Source organism: Mustelus asterias, chromosome 11, assembly GCF_964213995.1.
Source record: "Mustelus asterias chromosome 11, sMusAst1.hap1.1, whole genome shotgun sequence".
Taxonomy (NCBI): domain Eukaryota; kingdom Metazoa; phylum Chordata; class Chondrichthyes; order Carcharhiniformes; family Triakidae; genus Mustelus; species Mustelus asterias.
In genome coordinates, this window is record NC_135811.1 from 104,541,254 (window position 1) to 104,566,427 (window position 25,174).

At 46.0% G+C, this 25,174-nt stretch overlaps 1 protein-coding gene across 2 annotated transcripts in view; it reads right to left on the bottom strand.

Moving 5' to 3' along the window:
• Positions 1–25,174, bottom strand: part of LOC144500989 (uncharacterized) — a 79,141-nt gene that overhangs the window by 31,049 nt on the left and 22,918 nt on the right. For both annotated transcript variants that reach the window (XM_078224491.1, XM_078224490.1), the window contains exon 2: positions 16,366–16,500. In XM_078224491.1, coding sequence (XP_078080617.1) covers positions 16,366–16,500 — 135 coding nt within the window. The remainder of the gene's footprint in view (positions 1–16,365; positions 16,501–25,174) is intronic.

Genomic DNA, 25,174 nt, shown 5'->3' on the forward strand with positions numbered 1-25,174 from the left:
ACAAGATGTTGTCTTGTCAATATATTCATTCATACCACTGGTTGATTTCTGAAGGACTATTTCTGAAACCAGAACTTATTACGTCTTCAAAATAGTGCCAATGAGATCAATTCCAATCACAGCGATATTTTACACTATTCTCTTCTGGGACAATATTTTGTATCAATCGAGTCCCATGGATTAATATAATCACTGAGAAGCACTGAACAGATGAAATTTAAAGTGGTGTGGCATTAAATGATTTTTCACAACCTCCAGATGTCCAAAGCACTGAACAGCCAATGAAAGTACTTTGCAATGTAAAGTAGAAAACACAGTAGCCAAGTTTCACACAGCAAGTAGCACAGTGGCACAATGGTTAGCACTGCTGCCCCACAGCGTCAGGGACCCGGGTTCGATTTCCGGCTCGGGTCACTATCTGTGTGGAGTTTGCAAGTTCTCCCCATGTCTGCGTGGGTTTCCTCCGGGTGCTCCGGTTTCCTCCCACAGTCCAAAGATGTGCGAGTTAGGTGGATTGGCCAAGCTAAATTGCGCCTTAGTGTCAGGGGTACTAGCTAGGGTAAATGCATGGGGTTATGGGGATAGGGCCTGGGTGGGATTGTGGTCGGTGCAGATTCAATGGGCCAAAAGGCCTCTTTCTGCACTGCAGGATTCTATGATTCTAATCTCCTATGAACAGCAATATAAATATCAACAGATAACCTGCTCTGGTAATATTGGTTGAGATATAAATTTGATCAGGACATGAGGGAAGCACTCCCCTACTTTTCTTTGAAACAATGCTAATGAATCATTTACATCCACTTGAAAGGACAGATGGATTTTCAGTCTGTATACTGTAGCCCCTCTAAGTCCCATCTGAAAGACTGCACTTCTGACAGTGCAGCACTCCCTTGCTACTGTATTGTGAATGTCAACCTTCAAGTCTCTGGTGTGAAACTTGAACCCACAACCTGAGCCAAACACAGGCAATTGGGACTAGCTGGACGTGCACCACGGTCAGCAGGGACTGGTTGGGCCGAAGGGCCTGTTTCCATACCATATTGCTCAATGGCTCTCTATAACAGGGGAAAGGTAAAACCTTGACTGGAAAGAAGTATTAGTGTCAGTGATGAAGATTACTGCTTGACATTCTGCTGAGACATAAATTAGAAATTAATGGGTTGGAATAAACAGATTGATGGATCATATCTGTAGATTTTTGAAAGCTTGATTGCACATACAAAAAATCTTTAAAAGGGGCAAATGAAAGTCTGTACTTTGAACACTTTCTAGAGACATGGAATACAAAAGCTAGGAGTTGATGATGAATCTTTGCAAAGCACTCATTAGGTCGCAGTTTTGTGTCTCAATATAAAAACGATATGAACAAAGAACAAACAAAGAACAGTACAGCACAGGAAACAGGCCCTTCGGCCCTCCAAGCCTGTGCCGCTCCTTGGTCCAACTAGACCAATCGTTTGTATCCCTCCATTCCCAGGCTGCTCATGTGACTATCCAGGTAAGTCTTAAACGATGTCAGCGTGCCTGCCTGCACCACCCTACTTGGCAGCGCATTCCAGGCCCCCACCACCCTCTGTGTAAAAAACGTCCCTCTGATGTCTGAGTTATACTTCGCCCCTCTCAGCTTGAGCCCGTGACCCCTCGTGATCGTCACCTCCGACCTGGGAAAAAGCTTCCCACTGTTCACCCTATCTATACCCTTCATAATCTTGTATACCTCTATTAGATCTCCCCTCATTCTCCGTCTTTCCAAGGAGAACAACCCCAGTCTACCCAATCTCTCCTCATAGCTAAGACCCTCCATACCAGGCAACATCCTGGTAAACCTTCTCTGCACTCTCTCCAATGCCTCCACGTCCTTCTGGTAGTGCGGCGACCAGAACTGGACACAGTACTCCAAATGTGGCCTAACCAGCGTTCTATACAGCTGCATCATCAGACTCCAGCTTTTATACTCTATACCCCGTCCTATAAAGGCAAGCATACCATATGCCTTCTTCACCACCTTCTCCACCTGTGTTGCCACCTTCAAGGATTTGTGGACTTGCACACCGAGGTCCCTCTGTGTTTCTATACTCCTGATGACTCTGCCATTTATTGTATAACTCCTCCCTACATTATTTCTTCCAAAATGCATCACTTCGCATTTATCCGGATTAAACTCCATCTGCCACCTCTCCGTCCAATTTTCCAGCCTATCTATATCCTGCTGTATTGCCTGACAATGCTCTTCACTATCCGCAATTCCAGCCATCTTCGTGTCATCCGCAAACTTGCTGATTACACCAGTTACACCTTCTTCCAAATCATTTATATATATCACAAAGAGCAGAGGTCCCAGTACAGAGCCCTGCGGAACACCACTGGTCACAGACCTCCAGCCGGAAAAAGACCCTTCGACCACTACCCTCTGTCTCCTATGGCCAAGCCAGTTCTCCACCCATCTAGCCACTTCTCCTTGTATTCCATGAGCCTTAACCTTCTTAACCAACCTGCCATGTGGGACTTTGTCAAATGCCTTACTGAAATCCATATAGACGACATCCACGGCCCTTCCTTCATCGACTGTTTTTGTCACTTCCTCAAAAAACTCCACCAAATTTGTAAGGCACGACCTCCCTCTTACAAAACCATGCTGTCTGTCACTAATGAGATTGTTTCGTTCTAAATGCACATACATCCTGTCTCTAAGAATCCTCTCCAACAACTTCCCTACCACGGACGTCAAGCTCACCGGCCTATAATTTCCTGGGTTATCCCTGCTACCCTTCTTAAACAACGGGACCACATTCGCTGTCCTCCAATCCTCAGGGACCTCACCCGTGTCCAAAGAAGCGACAAAGATTTCCGTCAGAGGCCCAGCAATTTCACCTCTCGTCTCCCTGAGCAGTCGAGGAAAGATGCCATCAGGCCCTGGGGCTTTGTCAGTTTTAATGTTCCCTAAAAAACCTAACACTTCCTCTCTTGTAATGGAGATTTTCTCTAACGGGTCAACACCTCCCTCCGAGACACTCCCGGTTAACACGCCCCTCTCCTTTGTGAATACCGATGCAAAGTATTCATTTAGGATCTCCCCTATTCCCTTGGGTTCTAAGCATAATTCCCCTCCTTCGTCCCTGAGAGGTCCGATTTTCTCCCTGACAACTCTTTTGTTCCTAACGTATGAATAGAATGCCTTAGGATTCTCCTTAATCCTGCCTGCCAAGAACATCTCGTGACCTCTTTTTGCCCTTCTAACTCCCCGTTTGAGATCTTTCCTACTCTCTCTGTATTCCTCCCGAGCTCCATCTGTTTTCATATGGAAGCTATCTGGCCCATAGAGAGGCACCGCCTCATGGCAAAGGCCAACCACTGTGGCAATGGTGCCATCTGCCCTCAACAAACACCATCACCACATCGAGGTCTCCATGATTGGCCCTGGGCACCCAGGCCCCACTGACCAAGTTGGGAAGGCACTGTGCTTCCATGGCACCCTCTTCTTCCAGGTGCGGCCACTGCTCCCAGTGAGAGGAGGAGCCAACTACTCCTTGGGACAGCTAGTGAGATTTGATGGGGACTAGAGCCCCGCTGGCAACCAATTAACCCATTTAGTTAAATACGGCCCCAGGTCCCACAAACTGCTTAACCTGGGTAATTCTTCACCGCTTCCCAACATCCCCCCCCACCCCATTTTAGGCCCGTTAGTGGTACCCCTGCCGCGCAGGCGGCACGGTGGCACAGTGGTTAGCACTGCTGTCTCAGCACGCCAAGGACCCAGGTTTAATTTGGGTGACAGTCTGTGTGGAGTTTGCACGTTCTCCCCGTGTCTGCGTGGGTTTCCTCCGGATGCTCCGGTTTCCTCCCACACTCCAAAGATGTTCAGGTTAGGTGGATTGGCCATGCTAAATTGACCCATAGTGTCAGGGTAAATGCATGGGGTTATGGGGGTGGGGCCTGGGTGGGATTGTTGTCAGTGCAGGCTCGATGGGCCGAATGGTCTCCTTCTGCACTGTGATTCTATGAAAATTTCAGCAAGGTTTATTTTATTAATCACAAGTCGGCTTACATTCACACTTCAATGAAGTTACTGTGAAATTCCCTTGGACACCACACTCTGGCGCCTGTTCGGGTCAATGCACCGAGCCAGCATGTCTTTCAAACTGTGGGAGGAAACCGGAGCGCCCGGAGGAAACCCACACAGACACGGGGAGAACGTGCAAACTCCACTTAGTGACCCAAGCCAGGAATCGAACCTGGGTCCCTGGCGCTGTGAAGCAGCAGTGCTAACCACTGTACCACCATGTCACAACTGTTTCTAAAGATGATTGAAAGAAGAAGCTGGGACTTTCTGCCACAGACTGAGTTAGCGTGTAATGGAATGCTACTGGAATCATTCAAAAAGTTGAAAGAGTTTAAAATATAAACAGTGAAATACTATTTTTATTGGTCACTAAATAGATGCCAATAAATGAGGCATGAATTTGGGATTCGAACTGTAAAAGCATCCTGGGGGAGGTTGGATTCCATATACGGGAGGTACTAGAATATGGAGTGAATAAGCCCCAGTGGCTCTTCAAGCCAAGTCACTCATGGCATGCAAAACAAAATTTAATAAAACACTCGAAGAAAAATATTAAAGTATGTGGAGAAAGAGATGGGAAATTGGATTGGAGTCGATAACTTTAATGAACCGACCGACATCAAGCAAAACGAAATAACTTCCTCCTCTGCTGATATTTGTGAAGTTTTATGAAAATGTTTATTTTTTAATATCTGCACATTATAGACTGTGCAGATTAATGTCCCTCTAACTCAGTTCTTTTTCCTGCCTGAAGTTAATATTGAGAACCAGCCAATAAATGACCACATAAAGGTTTAAGCGTAACAGGATATTCACTTTCCAAACCCCTCCAAGCTACAGGCTGGCTAGTTCATCAGACAATGACCTTTCTATCGTCTCACAGTGGCACGATGGTTACCACTGCTGCCTCACAGTGCTAGAGACCCAGGTTCGATTCCCAGCTTGGGTTACTTGTCTGCGTGGAGTTTGCATGTTCTCCCCGTGTCTGTGTGTGTTTCCTCTGGGTGCTCCAGTTTCCTCCCACACTCCAAAGATGTGCAGGTTCGGTGCATTGGCCATGCTAAATTGCCCCTTAGTGTCCCAAGCCTAGGTTAGGGGGATTAGCAAGGTAAATACAGGGATAGGACCCTGGTTCAGATGGGCCAAATGGCCTCTTTCTGCACTGTCAGGGTTCTATGATTCTAGAACCAAGGCTCAAATCCAACCACATTGACCAGTTGAAAGTTCCTTTGTCTTTTTTTAAATTCTTTCACGGGATGTGAATGTTGTGGGCAAAGCCAGCATTTGTTGCCCATCCCTAATTGCCCTTGAACAGAGTGGTTTGCTAGGCCAGATGGGCTGTTAAGGATCAACCACGTTGCTGCGGGTCTGGAGTCACGTGTAGGCCAGATCAGAAAAAGAGAGCACATTTCCTTCACTAAAAGTGTTAGCGAACCAGTTGGCATTTATACAATTCAATAATAGTTTCATGGTCACCAATAGTAAGTTTAGTTTAGTGTTCCAGATTTTATTAATTGGCTTTAAATTCCACCTGCTGCCACAGCGGGATTTGAACAGGTGTTGGCAAGATCATTAACCTGAGACTCTGAATCCATTAGTCCAGTGACATTACCACTACACCACTGCGTTTCAGTAGGGTACCTATGTACAATGAGTGTTTGGTCAGTGTCAATTGACTTCTAAAATGGGCCATAAGCACAATTCCCCAATTCAGCACCAATCGGGAAGTCTGACTCAAGCTATAGGATGCCTCTTGCAGGCAACATCAGAGTGGAGCTGAGCGAAAGAAAAGAACTTTAATTTCCATAGCACTTTGCAACAATTGCAGGATGTCCCAGAGCACTTTTACAGTCAATTTGTGCATGGTATGGTTCCACAAACAGCAATGAGATAATGGCCAGATCATCTATTTTAATGATGTTGATTGAGGAATAACTATCAGGACACTGGGGATAATTTTCTTCATCATTTTCAAAAATAGTGCCTTGGGATCTTTGATTTGATTTATTATTGTCACATTTTTGGGATACAGTGAAAAGTATTGTTTCTTGCTCACTATACAGACAAAACATACTGTTCATAGAGTACAAAGCGGAGAAGGAAAGGAGAGGGTGCCGAATATAGTGTTGCAGTTACAGATAGCGTGAAGAGAAAGAACAGCTTAATAAATGATAGGTCCATTCAAAAGTCTGAAGGCAACAGGGAAGAAGCTGTTCTTGAATCGGTCCACCTGAGAGGATCTTGCTTTAGTGACTCCTCTGACAGTGCAGCACTTCCTCAAATGTCACATTGGATGTTTCAGCCTAGGTTTTTCTGTTCAAAGTCTCTGGAGTGGTACCTGAAACTGAAACCGTCTGACTCATATAGAAACGAGAGTGCCACTGAGGAAGGCCATGACTGAGAATGCTTTTTCTGAAGTTAAGGTCTGCACATCTTCATTCGAAGAGTGGTCAGAATGTGGAAATTGTTATCAGATGGAGTGGCCGAGATGTATAATAGAGATACATTTAAGGGAAAGCTAGATAGATAGATAAGAAAGGAATGGAAGGTTGTGGTGAGTTGAAGCAAGGAAGCCAGTTGGCTTGTTAATGAATTCAATTGCCGATTAATTATTTTTAGCGCTGGTTTTGGCGCCTTCCTACCATTTTTGCAGAACGTAGTCAAGAAGTCAAGAAGGCATACAGCATGCTTGCCTTCATCGGCCTGGGCTTCAAGTTTAATAATTGGCAAGTCATGTTGCAGTTTTATAGAACCTTAGTTAGATCGCACTTGGAATATAGTGTTCAATTCTGGTTGCCACACTACCAGAAGGATGTGGAAGCTTTGGAGAGGGTACAGAATAGATTTACCAAGATGTTGCCTGGTACAGAGGGCATTAGCTATGAGGAGAGGTTGGAGAAACTTGGTTTGTTCTCACTGGAACGACGGGGATTGAGGGGGGTGACCTGATAGAAGTCTGCAAGATTGAGGGGCATGGACAGAGTGGATAGTCAGAAGCTTTTTCCCAGGGTGGGAGAGTCAATTACTAAGGGGCATAGGTTTAAGGTGCGAGAGGCAAGGTTTAAAGGAGATGTACGAGGCAAGTTTTTTTACACAGAGGGTGGTGAGTGCCTGGAATTGCTGCCGGGGGTGGTAGTGGAAGCAGATACGATAGTGACTTTTAAGAGGCATCTGGACAAATATATGAATAGGAAGGGAATAGAGGGATATGGGGTTGGGGTTTTTAGTTCAGTCGGGCAGCATGGTCTGTGCAGGCTTGGAGGGCCAAAGGGCCTGCTCCTGTGCTGTAAGTTTCTTTGTTCTCTTTGGGTCAATGGGGGGGCGAGCAGGAAGGTGTGAGCTCGTCGCTCGTCCCCCCGCCCCCGTGACACACTCACTGAAAATATGCCCAGTAGGTGGGGGTGCACGTGGGAGGCGGTTGTGGGGGCGGCACATAAGGCACATCAGGAGTTCTGAAAATGAGCTGGAGCACAGTATGCTGGGAGGGGAAATTGATTTTCTCACATGCTTCTAGGAACGGAAGAGAAGAGGAATGACAGCACGGTGCACAAGTGTTCATGGCGCAGGACTACACAGCTGCCCATGCATGCAACTGGGTGCAAGTTTAAACTGTCAAGCAACACTTTTTAAAGAGTGTGGTTACTGAGTCATTACAGTAAAGTACCAAAATGAGTCAAAAACTTTAATATAGTGTTTCTAGTGGGTAATCCCCTGAATTTATCCATAGTTTAAGGTTTTAAAAACCCTGCTTTACAAGATTTCTATGTTATAAGTCACATTTGACACAGCATGTTCCCTGAAAAAGAATATTCAAGGTAATATTTTGTTACATTGCACAGAGCTATGGAGGCCAATGGAATGGTGAGAAAAGCAGAGATGACTTACAGTTGTCTTATAATAATGACCTTTGAACATCAGAGCAGCAGATATCAGTATATCGTGTGGTTATGGACGTCTAGAACTCTCTCACTACCTTGACCAAGTGGCCGTTCGCCATGTGGGCGGCATGGTGGCACAGTGGTTAGCACTGCTGCCTCACAGCGCCAGGGACTCAGGTTCAACTCTGGCCTCGGGTCACTGTCTGTGTGGAGTTTGCACATTCTCCTCGTGTCTGCGTGGGTTTCCTCCGGGTGCTCCGGTTTCCTCCCACAGTCCAATGATGTGTGGGTCAGGTTGATTGGCCATGCTAAATTGACCCTTGTGTCAGGGGGATTAGCAGGGTGAATGTGTGGGGCTATGGGAATACGGCCTGGGTGCGATTGTGGTCTGTACTGATCCGATGGACCCAATGGCCTCCTTCTGTATTGTAGGAATTCTATCATGTGTGACTGTAGCTAGTGGGGATGACCAGGCTATTTGACCTTACTGGGTGACCATAGACAAACCCAATTATAACCTCATCAACCTCATGTAACCTCATCAACATCCAGAAGGATGCAATTTCCAATATTGGTCATTGGTTAGCGATGAAGAGTGGAATTCTTGGATGATTTTTTTATCACCTGTCTCTGGTCCAGAAGCAATGAAACCAATTGTAGTCCTCCTACCCCCTTCCACCATCCTAGTTAAGGCTACCCAACTCAAGTGCCCAGCTTTGGCTCAGTGAGAGGCTCTCTTCCCTCTCAGTCAGAATGCTGTGAATTCAACCCCCACTCTAGGGACATACTAGTAAGTTGTTCACTTACTTACTGACACCAGACTGTCACTCACAGCCAAGCATTGCACGAGCAGTGCACAGTCGGAGGTACCATTTTTGGTTCAGGACATTAAGCCATGGTCGCATCTCTCCATTCTTATGACACTATTTTCAAGAGCAGAGGTGTTCTTTCTGTTTCTCTGGCCAACATTTATTCTTCAGTTGACATCACTAACACAGATGATCTGGTCTTTGGTGCATTGCTGTGTGTAGGAACTTGCTGCGAGGAAATTGGCTGCCCCAAATCATAGAATCATAGAATCCCTACAGTGCAGAAGGAGGCCATTCGGCCCATCGAGTCTGCACCGACAACAATCCCAACCAGGCCCTAGCCCCATAGCCCCATTTATTTACCCTGCTAGTCCCCCTGACACTCAGGGGCAATTTAGCATGGCCAATCAACCTAACCCGTACATCTTTGGACTGTGGGAGGAAACAGGAGCACCCGGAGGAAACCCACACACGCATGGGGAGAACGTGCAAACTCCACACAGACAGTCACCCGAGGCCGGAATTGAACCCGGGCTCCTGGCACTGTGAGGCAGCAGTGCTAACCACTGTGCCACCGTGCTGCCCATATCCTGTATTAAAACACTAACCTGACGTCAGGAGCTGTGAAATGCTTTGGCACAAGAAGCAAGGAGCTATATTAATGAAAATTATTCCTTTAAAAACAAAAACTTTCTGGTCTCCTTGAGTCAGCATTACACCTCCCAAGAAATCATAGGAACTTCAAGAAATACCGCAGTACCTCAGTGTGAGTTGGAATGCATTGCATGTGGTTTTTATGAGCACCATGGACTTAATGACATCCTCAGTCACAGCTCAAACCAGCCAGAAATGGCCCAGGTTACATTCCCGATCCAGACCGAATTAGAGTTTAAAATTTAAAAGTTTTTAAAGTTTATTTATTAGTCACAGGTAATTAACACAGCAATGAAGTTACTGTGAAATTCCCCTAGTCGCCACACTCCGGCGCCTGTTCAGCTACACTGAGGGAGAATTCAGCATGGCCAATGCACCTAATCAGCACATCTTTGGACTGTGGGCGAATCCGGAGAACCCAGAGGAAACCCACGCAGTCATGGGCAGAATGTGCAAACTCCGCACAGACAGTAACCCCGGCCGGGAATCGAACCCGGGTCCCTGGTGCTGTGAGGCAGCAGTGCTAACCACTGTGCTACCATGGCGCCCTGGCACGGGTTAACTGACTTCACCTTTGGTCACGGGGAGGGGATTAATCAACAGTTCCGCTCTCTCCAGTTACCAGTGATCGCCCCCCCCACCACCACTAAACCCCTAGAAGTACATACATATAAAGTACATATAAAGCTGATATGATTCAGTAACTTCAAGATATAAGTTCCTGATTGCTATGTGTAGCGCTATTATATATTTAGCAGTAACATTCCCTATCCTTGTTATTTTTAGCAAAATCCTAGAAGCTCCTATTTCTATACAGCCTTTCATACTGTGAAACTGGTTTCACATGGAGTCGACAGCACATAGAGGCCATTACACCCAACTCGTGCTCCACACGAACCTCCTCCCACTCAGTGTATTCTCTATCTATTCTATTCCTTTCCCTCCCGCGTGCTGACCACTAAAATGCATAACTTGCCTCAGCTACTCCTTGTGGTAGCGAGTCTCACGTCCTAACCATTTTCTGGGTAAAGACTGGTTCACTACCGACGGTGAACTGGGCGAACAGCACTACAAGGTTAGAAAGAGTGGAGGGTAGCTTTTGAGAATGAGGATTGAAGAGGATTGTAGAGATAGGGTGGAGAAAGGCCACGAATGGTCTTGAACAGTTACTGTTTGATGCTGCTACCTTTGACAACCAGGATAAATCATTCTCACTCTCTCAGCTGTGAAGGGCATGTTATCATCAGTGCTGATCTGGCAATTTCAGAAATGATTTTCTTGAGGCAAGAAATTTGTTTGGGATGGCTGGGGGGGGGGGGGTTCAGTTTTTCTCATGCTTTCTTATTTCTTCTTATGTTCTTATTAGGTGCCAGTGTTTTGAATTATATTTTGTTAATTTTATTTACCACAAGCCTTGATGTTTATAATACCTCCAGATGTAAAAAAATACACCCTGCAGTTAAAAGAGACCATTTTATTCATTTAAGGATGGGGTGTCACTGGCTAAAGTTTAAAGTTTATTTATTAGTGTCACAAGTAGGTTACGTTCACACTCCAATGAAGTTACTGTGAAAATCCCCTAGTTGCCACACTCCGGCGCCTGTTTGGGTACACTGAGGGAGAATATATCATAGCCAATTCACCTAACGTGCACATCTTTGGACTGTGGGAAGAAACCGGAGCACCCAGAGGAAACCCACGCAGATACAGGGAGAACGTGCAAACTCCACACAGACAGTGACCCAAGCCAGGAATCAAACCGGGGTCCCTGGCGCTATGAGGCAGCAGTGCTAACCATTGTGCCACCGTGTTGCTATTCCAGCACTTATTGTCCATCTCTAATTGCCCTTGAGAATGTGGTGAGCTGTCTTCTTTAACCACTGCAGTCCCTGTGGTGTAGGTATACCCACAGTGCTGTTGGGATGGGAGTTCCAGGATTTTGATCCGGTGACTGTGAAGGAACAGCAATATAGTTCCAAGTCAGGATGATGTGTGGCTTGGAGGAGAACCTCCTGGTGGTGGTGCTCCCATATGGCTGGTGCCCTTCTACATGGTAGCAGTCATGGATTCGGATTAAGGTGCTGCCTAAGGAGTCTTGGTGAGTTCCTGCAGCGCATCATGTAGATGGTACACACTGGTGCTGTGCTTCGCTGGTGGAGGGAGTGAACGGTTGCGGAAGGGGTGCCAATCAAGCCGGCTGCTTTGTCCTGAATGGTGTTGAGCTTCTTGCGTGCTGTCAGAGCTGCACTCATCCAGGCAAATGGAGAGTATTCCATCACATACCTGATTTGTGCCTTGTAGTTGGTGAACAGGCATTGGGGAGGTGGGTTACTTGCTGGATGATTCCTAGCCTCTGACCTGCTCTTGTAGCCAGAGTATTTATAGGGCTGGTCCAGTTCAGTTTCTGGTCAATGGTGACCCCAGGATGTTGATAGTGTGGGATTCAGCAATGGTAATTTGATTAATCGTGGAGTATGCAATACTTCCTGGTCTGTGCATGGGCAATAAACCTGGAAGAGTGGATCACTAAACCATTGATAGAACTCATCCAATTTTCTTTGCATCATCATTGATAGAATGACAATCTAGCTTGTTCTGTAAAGAGCAGTTGATGTGTTTTGCAAGATTACTGCCCTTATAGCAAGGTTAAAAATTACCTACAGTAATTTTTATCTAATGAAGCAGCTGAGCTATACAGACTCTTCAGATTAGTCAACCCATCAACTGTCACCACCAGAACTTTGACAGATGTACCATAGAAAGCATTATTTCTGGTTGTATCACAGCTTGGTATGGTTCTTGCTCTGCCCAAGACCGCAAGGATCTACAAAAGGTTGTGAATGCAGCCCAATCCATCACGCAAACCAGCCTCCCATCCGCTGACTCTGTCTACACTTCCCGCTGCCTTGGAAAAGCAACCAGCATAATTAAGGACCCCATGCACCCCGGACATTCTCTCTTCCATCTTCTTCCTTTGGGAAAAAGATACAAAAGTCTGAGGTCACGTACCAACTGACTCAAGAACAGCTTCTTCCCTGCTGCTGTCAGACTTTTAAATGGATCTACCTTGCATTAAATTGATCTTTCTCTACACCCTAGCTATGACTGTAACATGACATTCTGCACTCTCTCGTTTCCTTCTCTATGAATGGTATGCTTTGTCTGTATAGCGCGCAAGAAACAATACTTTTCACTGTATGTTAATACATGTGACAATAATAAATCAAATCAAATCAAATCCTCAATCAGCAACCAGCCACCAGAAATATAAGACCATAGAGAAAGGAGCAGGCCATTCAGCCCCTCGAGTTGGTTGCACTATTCACATCAGATCATAGCTCCATGTTAACAGCATCCACTCATCCAGGCACCTTCACCTTTAATAACCTTAGTAAGAAGTCTCACAACACCAGGTTAAAGACCAACCGGTTTATTTGGCATCACGAACTTTCGGAGCGCTGCCCCTTCCTCAGCTGAGTCAATAAATCAAATCATTGGAGGGTGGGGGAAAACCGGAGCACCCAGAGGAAACCCTCACCTGATGAAGGAGCAGCGCTCTGAAAGCTCGTGATTCCAAATAAACCTGTTGAACTTTAACCTGGTGTTGTGAGACTTCTTACTGTGCTTACCCCAATCCAATGCTGCCATCTCCACATCATCTTTAATAACCTTGCCTAATAAATATTTATCAAACACAGCTTTGAAATTTTCATTAGCCTGAACAGTTAAAGTTAAAGTTAACCTGGTGAATCCGCACTGCATCCCCTATGGCCAATATATCCTTCCCAAAGTCTGGTGCCCAGAACTGGTGTGGAGATGCCGGCGTTGGACTGGGGTAAACACAGTAAGAAGTTTAACAACACCAGGTTAAAGTCCAACAGGTTTATTTGGTAGCAAAAGCCACACAAGCTTTCGGAGCTCCAAGCCCAGAACTGGATGCAGCCTTCTAAATGGGGTCTAACCCAACTTTATAAAACTGCAACATAATTTCCAGCCCTTTCTATTCCAGCCCCGTTGAGGTAAAACCCATGTTCCATCAGCCATTTTAAATTATTTCCAATATTATTTCATTATGTACTGAGACTCCTCATGCTCTTTGCTCCTCTACAGTTCTCAGCCTTGCATCATTTAAAAAATATTACGATCTATCTTCCTTCGAGTACCACCGTAATCTGCCGTAACCAGGCAACAGACCACCAGAGACCAGACAGCAAAACCTGCCCATTGCAATCGGCATTCAGCCACCCACAGTTAAGGGATGAAGATCATAGAAATCCTACAGGGCAGAAGGGAGCCATTCAGCCCATCGAGTCTGCACCAACAACAATCCCACCTAGACCCTATCCCCAACAAACCCACCTATATCCTATCCCCATAACCCCACATATTTACCCTGCTAATCCCTCTAAACCATGCATCCCGGGACACTAAGGAGCAATTTAGCACGGCCAATGCACCTAACCTGCACATCTTTGGACTGTGGGAGGAAACTGGAGCACCTGGAAGAAACCCACGCAGACATGGGGAGAACATGTAAACTCCACACAGACAGTGACCCAAGCCGGGAATCGAATCCCCAGCGCTGTGAGGCAGCAAAGCTAACCATTGTGCCAACATGCCACCCCACGGTGCTCTGGGCACCCGGGTTCGAATCCCACCACAGCAGATTTGAAATCAATAAAAAGTTCTGGAATTAAAAATCTAATGATGACCATGAAACCATTGTCGATTGTCGGAAAAACCCATCTGGTTCACTAATGTCCTTTAGGGAAGGAAATCTGCCGTCCTTACCTGGTCTGGCCTACATGTGCCTCCAGACCCACAGCTACGTGGCTCACTCTTGACTGTCCTCTGAAATGGCCTAGCAAGTCACTCAAGGGCAATTAGAGTTGGGCAACAAATGCTGGCCCAGCCAGCGATGCCTACATCCAATAAAAGAATAAAGAAAAAAAAGAGTGGAATTGACCGGATGCACCAATCCTGATCACTGTCTCTGCCTGAAATGCATGTGTCAGAACTTTTGATGCTTTCCTGCTGATTTGATTTATTATTGTCACATGTGTTAGTATATCATGAAAGGTATTGTTTCTTGCGTGCTATAGAGACAAGGCATATCGTACATAGAGAAGGAAAGGAAAGGGTGCAGAATGTAGTGTTACAGTCGTAGCTAGGGTGTAGAGAAAGGTCAACTTAGTGCAAGGTAGGTCCATTCAAAAGTCTGACGGCAGCAGGGAAGAAGCTGTTCTTGAGTCGGTGGGTACGTGTCCTCAGACTTTTGTATCTTTTTCCCTACAGAAGAAGATGGAAGAGGGTATGCTGATAGCTGTTGATGCTGTTAAGACCTACATATAAATAATGGCCATTTATGAGACAAATTAAATAGATTATTATTTGTTTCCCAACTTAGGCACAGCAGGGAATCTTCACTTTCATGATAAGACAGTAACAGGAGTAAGCTATACTACTCCTCAAGCCCGCCTCTCCATTTAATAAGGTCAATGTTGAGTTCTTACGTCAGCTCTACTCTCCTGCTCTCCCCCCATTCTCCACGATTCCCATACTGTCAAAAAGTCTATTGATGCCAGCCCTGACTATACTTGTCAACTGTGTAGCCACAATTCCAGAGTCATAAACCTCTTGAGTGAAAAAATTTCTCCTCATCTCTTTATCCTGGGATCAAGGTTCTTGTTTCAAGAATTACCATCCAGGGGATAGATACAGTCCCTCAGTATCTACTCTGGCAAGCACTTCAAGAATGTTACATATCTCAATGAGACCCCCTCTCAGTCTTCGAAGATGCATAGAATATAGACCCATTCCGCTCAATTTCCCAGGACGGCTCCCTCGCTGACAGAAATAAATCTGTCCAAGCGGATCAGCTGCTCTTTGCAAAATCCATTTGCTCAAAGTTTATTTATTAGTGTCACAAGTAGGCTTGCATTCACACTGCAATCAAGTGACTGTGAAAATCCCCGAGTCGCCACACTCCGGCTCCTGTTCGGGTACACTGAGGGAGAATTTAGAATGGCCAATCCACCTAACCAGCACATCTTTCGGACTGTGGGAGGAAACCGGAGCACCCGGAGGAAACCCAGGCAGACACGGGGAGAGTGTGCAAACTCTGCACAGAATTGAACCCGGGTCCCTGGCACACTCAGTGGTCCAAGCCAGGAATTGACCCTGTGTCCCTGGTGCTGTGAGGCAGCAGTGCTAACCACTGTGCCATCATGTCACCCACAAAAGATGGTCCCTCTGAACATGTTGCACTCCTTCAATACTGGAGTGCCAGTCTAGAACCCATGCAGTTGACTCTAAATGATCTCTGAAGAGACCCAGTAAGCAATTGCTCGAGGGCCCAAAGCCATAGAATTGCCCACATCCGGAAACAAATGTTAAAAAAAAAGTGTGTTGTGGTTTGATTTAAATAAAACCAGCAATGTCATTGACCCTGATCAAAAGGATTTTATTTCCTGGGGCACCTAAAGATTAACTGTTATTTTGTCAGAAAAGGTGTATTGTCATTTCAGTGTGTGAGCGGAAATTATTTGAAGCAATCACTGGGGGCTGACTGCGAGAATGTTTGTGAATTAACACCAGGCTAACTTTGAGGTTAATTCTCACTCTTGTCAAAGTGAAGGAGGTTAGTAGTGAAGTTACATTTTCAATCTTTTTCTATTTTGACAGCCTTGTGCTAATGCCGGGACCACACCTAACTGGGTAAATATCTGGACGTCTTAATGGTTGGAAAATTGTGGGTGTAATACCTGGGAATTCCTGAAGTGTTTAGCCAACAAGTAAGGCTGTACGAACTTGGAAAATTGCCCAGTGGGTTTGAGCACGTCACATGGGGACATGTACAGAATAATGTTCGATCCACTCTGAGGACAAAAAGGGCCCTGTGCCCGTAATCAGTGCGACAGGTAGCTCAGCAGTGTTAAATATACAGACATTGGATAAATACCTGCTTTTTGCTGCGCCCACAGGCACACCATGCGTAGAGTCTCGCTGCTTTAAGTTCTGCTTCAAAGGGATGTTTGGCTGCAATGACAGCTCTCTTTGGTGCAGCAGTAGATGTGCAGTACCAATGATTTCTTATCTGTGCATGGAAGGAGACAAAATGATACAAAAATGTTAGTTGGTGGTTCTGGTGCCCAAGGGATTCTCATTATCATTGCTTGTTACGGTTAGCAACTGACAGCCAGTTTAGTCACAACGTTGGACTTTTCCTTCTGCATTAATCGTCAGCAGTGACAGGTTTCATTGAGTAGTTAGGACCCCCATCTCTGTTTTTATTGAAGTATTTATTGATATCGTTATACATACAAAAAACCCTTTTCAGAGCAATAGCTTTCAAAGAAAGCCAATGTTTTTTTCATTCATTCGTGGAACATGGGCATCGCTGGCTGGGCCAGCATTTATTGCCCATCCCTAGTTGCCCAAATTGAGAGTCAACCACCTTGCTGTGGCTCTGGAGTTACATGTAGGCCAGACCAGGTAAGGATGGCAGATTTCCTTCCCTAAAGGACATTAGTGAACCAGATGGGTTTTTCCGACAATCGACAATGGTTTCATGGTCATCAGTCGATTCTTAGTTCCAGATTTTTTTTTATTGAATTCAAATTCCACCATCTGCTGTGGCGGGATTCGAACCCGGGTCCCGAGTTTCTGGATTAATAGTCTAGCGATAATATCATTAGGCCATCACCTCCCCTCACAAAACAGTTGTTTTTTTTTAAGTTTACTCATAAAGATAGGCCTTGTTTAAGTTGTGTCTTAGGGTGTCAGACAGAACCTCAAACTTTAGCAGCAGATTTTGAAACAGCACAGGTTCAGCCAATGTCCTTAGCTCCAGTTTTATAGGATCCAGACCAAGCAGGGTGGTGAGGCAATTAAAGCAGGGGATGCTTGAGAAACCAGAACTGGAGGAACAGCAAGATGGTGAAGGGTTGTGGGACCGGTGGAAGTTACAGCGATAGGCAGCAACTCATCATGGTCCCTTCGACAGCGCCTTCCAAACCCGTGATCGCTACCAGCTAGAAGGCCAAGGGCAGCAAATTCATGAGAACACCACCACCTACAAGTTCCCCTCCAAGTCACACACCACCCTGACTTGGAAATATATCGCCGTTCCTTTATTGTTGCTGGGTCAAAATCCTGACACTACCCTCCCTAACACCACTGGGGGGCCCTATCCCTGTAGCCCTATCCCTGTATTTACCCCGCTAATCCCCTAGCCTATACATCTTGGAACACTAAGGGAAATTTTAGCATGGCCAATCCACCTAACCTGCACATCTTTGGACTGGGAGGAAACCGAAGCACCCGGAGGAAACCCACGCAGACACGGGGAGAACGTGCAGACTCCACACAGAGAGTGATCCAAGGCCGGAATTGAACTCGGTCCCTGGAGCTGTGAGGCAGCAGTGTTAACCACTGTGCCACCATGCCGCCCAACCACTGTGCCACCATGCCATGCATGGATTGCAGCAGTTCAAGAAGGTAGCTCACTACCACCTTCTGAAGGGCAATTAGGAATGGCCAATAAATGCTGGCCCAGCCATGAAAGAAGGAAAAAAAAAGGACGAGGCCATGGAAGGATTCGGAAACAAGGATGAGAATTTTAAATTTGAGGTATGGGTGGACTGGAAACAGAAGAAAACAATATTCAGCAAAAGTGTTTCTTCCCAGTCAGTGTCCAAGGACACACAGAGGGAAACAGACATTCACAGAGGTCGGGAAAAGACTGCAGTAGCGCCAGTCTCAGCCCCATAGCACCCTGACAAAGATCGCCAATGTTCACACATCATCACCACACTCTGATGAAGCATTAACAAGTTGGCAACACCAATGGAATCATACCTAAGCCACAATCAACATCGTTGACTGGGGGCATGGGCTGAGGGGTGAGATTATTTTAAAAATGAAATCGTGACTTAAACACTGTTTTGTCAATCTGATGGGGAGGGGTGAGGAGCTAACTAGAAAGGGTTAGTGTACCTTTGATGTGGAGATGCTGGCATTGGACTGGGGTAAGCACAGTAAGAAGTCTCACAACACCACGTTAAATTCCAACAGGTTTATTTTGTAGCACAAGCCACAAGCTTTCGGAGTGCTGCTCTGAAAGCTAGTGGCTTGTGCTACCAAATAAACCTGTTGGACTTTAACCTGGTGTTGTGAGACTTCTTACTTAATATACCTTGGCAGGAGACTATATCAACATTTCAGTGAAGGTTATATCAATAAATGGGGAATAGGTAAAGTATATGGAAAGCGGTAGGCACATGTTATTTGGACGAGTAATGGTGTGCAGGGTAAACACCGACCATGGGTGAGTTCGGCAGAATGTTCTGAAGAAAGATTTTTCTTTATGTAGCACCATTCAGTACATCTCAAAGCACTTAGTTCACAGTCTATGAAGTATGCTTTACATGTAGACATTGTTCTGATACAAGAAATATTAGAAGGACTTTTATGTATTTCTGTGCAAGAGATCTATACATTTGGGTAATAAATCAAATAACACCAGGAGTTAAGGTAAATTGTCATTCCAACAGAAATGTGAAAGCAGATTGAATCATAGAATCCATACAGAGCAGAGGAGGCCATTCGACCCATCGAGCCTGCACTATAACAATCCCACCCAAACCTGTAACTCCAGGTATTTACTCTGCTAATCCCACTGAAACTAAGGGGCAATTTGGCATCGCCAATCAACCTGACCTGCACATCTTTGGGCTGTGGGAGGAAACCGGAGCACCCGGAGGAAACCCACGCAGACACAGGGAGAACGTGCAGACTCTGCACAGACAGTCGGCTGAATCGAACCTGGGTCCCTGGCGCTGTGAGGGGCAGCAGTGCTAACCACTGTGCCACCCTGCTGTCCGCACATTGAAAAGGGAATGACTGTTGGAAATGGAAAAAAAATGCAGGACTTTGGGGAAAGAGGATGGGGATTGGGCTAATTGGATAGCTCTTTTGAAGAGCTGTCATACAGAGAACAGGCCAAATGGCCTCTTTTTAGTGCTGTATGATCCCAGGATTGAATATGACGGGGAACAAAGGGTTGTTAAAAGTTCAGGGGTTTTTTTTGTTTCAGCTGATGGGCAAGGCAATCCCTTTAAACCTGTGCCAAGTCTGCTTCTCCTCACTGCCAAGTGTTTGGGAATTACACCCAGAGCCATGTCACAACTAGATCTATTGGACTATCTAGTAAAACAAACGATTGAGTCTAGAGGGGGTTCTGTTTATCTTATTAATTTGAAAGGAAATTAGATTTTTTTTTCTTGTTTACTCAGTAAAATATCCTTCAACCTTGGGGTGCCTGGAGAGGTCCATACATTCGATGTCCACAATTACCGGCAGTGAGGGAAATAAGATTCACTATCAAGTCAAGAATAAAAATACATACATACATATATATAATAAAAGGATTAAATCCTGACTATGTCGGGAAGCTCCCGTTCAGCGCAGACTAGGTTCAATTCGACATTTCCCCCACTCTTAACAATATATATATTTATATTAGGCAGCAGATTCTGAAACATTTACCTTAATTTATCAAAACCCCTCAACTGGTCCAAAATTAATTTTCTGAATGTAAGTCAACGCGAAGTGAACATGGCTTCCCATCAATTCAGTGTAATTCACAGACTGAAGATTCTGGTGGGTAAAAAAAGGGTTTCCTTTCCAAGATAAATTTGGTTTTTAAGTTTAGCTGGGTGATATGTTAAGTCTGCGGAATCTACTATCCCGTGAGAACTGTAAATATCGGAAGCAGAAATTGACAACATCTCCTGATTTGAACGAAGGGGAAAAATAAATAAACACGTGTAAAAATTTAATGTATATTTGAGAAAGGAGAGAGAGCGAGATCTTTGTATAAAAAAAAGGGAGGTGAGTCTAAGAATTGGGAAGGGTTTTGAAGGAGTTTGTCCTTTGTGAGCCCTGGCAACATCTGAAAATCTTTTTTCTGGATGTGCGTGCGACGGTGAGACTGAAAGAGACAGAGTGGGGGAGAGAGAGGAGGTCCAGACAGTAGTGTTTATATTCACTGTGCCAAGTAGACCCGGGGTCTGGTTTCCATGATATCTCGTCTGCGTTTCAAACGCTGCAAGTCGGTTCATTTTTTTTTGAGTAGCAGGCTGTGAAGAGGATAATTTGGGGGTTCAGGTGCGGGTTTTCGTTTTGGGGTGAGGGTTTGTGGGTGTGTTCAGTGCCAGTATCTGCTTGTTCTGGGAAGCGAGAGATCTCTCTGTGTCTCCTTGTGCTGTTTAAGGACTGCTTGAGCCGTTAAATCCCAATCATCCCACGTTTGCTTGTAATGTAGGAGTGCTGGTGGAGAGGTTTGGATTTAGTAGGGTGGGTATGCAGGTGTGTTTCCTGGGGGTGTCTCAATTTTTAAGCAGAGCAACTTACCTTCCAAGTCAAAAACGCCCCAATGCAAATTCGTGGCATCTCAGGGGGAGTAACACACCTGAGTTTAATGGCCAGTTGCCATCCTGACTAAACATCAGCTCAGTGTACAAGCGGCTGACAATGACCTGACGCTATTAAACCACAGGGGAGAGAGAGAAAAACATCACAAAGAGTCAAGTCAGTTGCTGCCTGAAACATTTAGCAGGTTTCAGATTGATGACTTTTCATCAGAGCTGGAAGAGTGCTTTCAGCGTTTGCTGTTTGTATTTCTGATTTTCACCATCTGCAGTTTGATTTATTATTGTCACATGTATTGCTATACAGTGAAGAGTATTGTTTCTTGCGGGCTATACAAAGCACACCGTACATAGAGAAGGAAAGGAGAGAGTGCAGAATGTAGTGTTACAGTCATAGCTCGGGTGCAGAGAAAGATCAACTCAATGCAAGGTAAGTCCATTCAAAAGTCTGATGGCAGCAGGGAAGAAGCTGTTCCTGAGTCGGTTGGCCTGACCTCTGACTTTTGTATCTTTTTCCCGACGGAAGAAGCTGGAAGAGAGAATGTACATGGGGTTCCTTGGCTGCTTTGCCGCGGCAGCAGGAAATTTGTGTTCCAACCTGCAGAGCTCTGGCCACATGCGTGTTGGTGACACCCCCAATTCTGATTTCTATTGAAATAAGAACATTAGAACTAGGAGCAGGGGTAGGCCATCTGGCCCCTTGAGCCTGCCCTGCCATTCAATAAGATCATGGCGGATATTTTCGTGGACTCAGCTCCACTTACCACCCGCTCACCATAATCCTCACCATAAATAAACTCGCCTCCCTCCTCAAGGCAAAGTTATTTCCAGTTATTAAGTGGGTGACGTGTCTCTGAATGGTTAAAGTATTAAAGGGGCGAGGAAAAGAGGCTAAATTATATTTGTGCAATTTTAAATTGGGGACCAGGAATCGTGGGGCGATTCTCCCCCCAAAAAATTTAAGTGTTGAATTTGTGTAAAAATTGGAGTAAATCCTGTTGGTTTTTTTCAGGGGGATTTTCAAAATGAATCTCCCACGCTCTGTGCAATGCACTAGTGTGAATCAGTCTAAAAATCAATGGGAAGGGCCTATCCCCATGGAGAGGTCGGCAGCATAGCGCTGCGCAGGCCACTGCGCATGTGCCGATCTGTGGCCTCTGTCTGCCGGCCTCCTGATCACTGGTCAGCCCCGTGACACCGCATTGCCGGCCCTTCCCCCACCCCCTCAGCCTGATCACTGGTCCCGTGAAGATGCCTGAGCCAGCCTCGAACCCCTCCCCGCAGCCCCAAACTCCCGATGTCCCCCGAACAGCAGCCCCAGCCCCTTCCTGCAGTGCTGATCCTCCCCCAGCAGCCCGAAAACCCCCCCTGCAGGCCCAAACCTCCTAGCAGGCTGCCTCCGCCACCCGATGGCCAGCTCCGATTGTTGACTTCCCTCTGTTACTCAGCCCAAAGTGCAGAGTGGCAGCCCCCCCCCCCCCCCACTCCCAATGATCGATCCCAGAGGCAATGCCCCTTTAGACCAGGCCCCGCCCCACCCCATTGGCACTACCCTATGTTCAGTGGGCAGTGCCAATAGGTCCCCTGGGCATTGCTATTTTGTCCCTTGGGCAGTGCCAGGTGGCCCAGGCTAGCACTGTCAAGATGGCAATGCCCAGGGGACACATCCCTTACCAGCGACCCTCTGGAGGGTCTTGATTGTCCCCCCCTTCACTCCAGCGGGGTCAGGCCGCCAACTCCCACAAGTTGGGAGCCAAACTAAACCCCGATGGAGTGAACCACTCTTGGCCTGGGGAGGAGGGGCAGCGGGGGAGAGGCTGATGGGCCCCGAGACTTCAGTCCCGGGCCCGATAATGATATTCAAATACATTAAAATGCCAATTTGAATAATTTATGCAGAAATCTGGCTGCCGGAGGCGTGCAGAGGATCTGGCACTCAGCGGGGAGCCCACGAAACAGCCTCCGCTTGAGACTCCCGGCCCACTATAAAAGCAGCACAGCAGACTGGGAGAATCCCATCCCCCACGCCACTTTATTTGGTGCAAGACATTGGTTTAAGGTCATTGGCCAGAGGCCAGCAATTGATGATGATCTGGAGTGCACTGCCCGAAAGGCTGGTGGAGGGAAATTCAATTGGCACAGTCACAGAATTGTTACAGAACAGGGGGAGGCCTTTCAGCCCATTGTGTCTGTACTGGCTCTCCAAACGAGTATTTCACCCAGTGCCATTTTCCTGCCTTCTCTCCGTAACCCCTGCAAATTGTTTCTTTTCAAATAATCATCTAATGCCCTCTTGGATGCCCCGATCGAAGCTGCCTCCACCACACTCTCGGGCTGTGCATTCCAGACCCCAACCACTCACTGGAAATTTGGCATGTCAACTACGACTCTCATCAACTTTTACAGATGTACCATAGAAAGCATTCTTTCTGGTTCTATCACAGCTTGGTATGGCTCCTGCTCTGCCCAAGACCGGAAGGAACTACAAAAGGTCGTGAATGTAGCCCAATCCATCACGCAAACTAGCCTCTCATCCATTGACACTGTCTACACTTCCCACTGCCTCGGCAAAGTAGCCAGCATAATTAAAGACCCCACGCACCCTGGACATTCTCTCTTCCACCTTCTTCCGTCGGGAAAAGGTTACAAAAGTCTGAGGTCACGTACCAGCCGACTCAAGAACAGCTTCTTCCCTGCTGCTGTCAGACTTTTGAATGGACTTACCTTGCATTAAGTTGATCTTTCTTTACACCTTAGCTATGGCTGTAACACGACATTCTGCACTCTCTTGTTTCCTTCTCTATGGACAGTATGCTTTGTCTGTATAGCGCGCAAGAAACAATATTTTCACTGTATACTAATACATGTGACAATAATAAGTCAAATCAAATCATAAGTATGAAGATGTTTCTCAAGTTTCAAAAGAGTATTGGATAAGTACTTGGAATGGGAGAACATTGTAGGGGAGCTGAGGAGATAGGGACAGGGGAGTGGGGTTTACTGGATAAATTAATGAAACCAATTGGATAGTTGTTCAAAGGGCTGGCAGATGCATGATGGACTGAATGGCCCTCCTTCTATGCTGTAAGATTCTAGATGCTGCCCCCCAATTTGCATTTAATTGTACCATTTCTTGTAGGATGGCTTTAACGTGTATCATTTGCCTCTTTATCCGGATATGGCTTTGATTTTCCAAACTTTCTTTTGACCTGGGAAAAGCCCAGTGTGGTTTCCAGTTTGGGTTCTAGAGCTTCAGACACTGCGCCAAACACAACTAATCAATTTGCTATCAATGCATTTTGGAGATCACTTTCAATTGTCAACCAGGTTATTTATGATAAGCAAACCTCCCCAAAACTGTAATTCTTTAGTTTGAAAAGAAATTATATTTTTATATACAACAACAAGTGAATAAGCGACACTGGAGAAATCTTGGGACTGATGTCCCGATGTGTGTAATGTAATGAAGGAATGCAGATCAACGCTGATACCCTGGAATAAGAGCAAAGTCTTACAGATGCTGGAAATCTGAAATAAGAAGAGAAAATGCTGGCAAAACTCAGCAGGTCTGGCAGCATCTGTGGAGAGAGGAACAGAGTTAACACTTCGAGTCCAATATGATTCTTCATTGGAAAGTTTATTTATTAGTGTCACAAGTAGGCTTACATTAACAGTGCAATGAAGTTCCTGTGAAAATCTCCTAGTCGCCAGCACCTGTTCAGGTACACTGAGGGAGAATTTAGCATGGCCAATGCATCTAATCAGCACGTCTGTTGGATTGTGGGAGGAAACCAGAGCACCCGGAGGAAACCCACGCAGACACGGGGAGAACGTGCAGACTCCACACAGTGACCCAAGCCCGGGAATCAAACCTGGATCCCTGGCGCTGTGAGGCACCAGTGCTACCCACTGTGCCACCGTGCCACCCACAGAAGACCAAAGTTCTGATAAAGGGTCATCTGGCCTCAAAAGTCTGTTTCTCTCTGCACAGATGCTGCCAAATCTGCAGAGTTTCTCCAACATTTTCTGTTTTTAATACTGGTACCTTATTGTTCCTGGAGACACTTATCCAGCATCTTTACCACTTTAGAATTGATGAATAGGATGGCACGGTGGCACAGTGGGTTAGCACTGCTGCCTCACAGCGCCAGTGATCGGGTTCAATTCCAACCTCGGGTCACTGCCTGTGTGGAGTTTGCACATTCGCCCTGTGTCTGCGTGGGTTTCCTCCGGCTGCTCTGGTTTCCTCCCACAGTCCAAAGATTTACAGGTTAGGTTGATTGGCCATGATAAATTGACCCTTAGTGTCAGGGGAAGCTGCGACAGCCGGAACTCTGA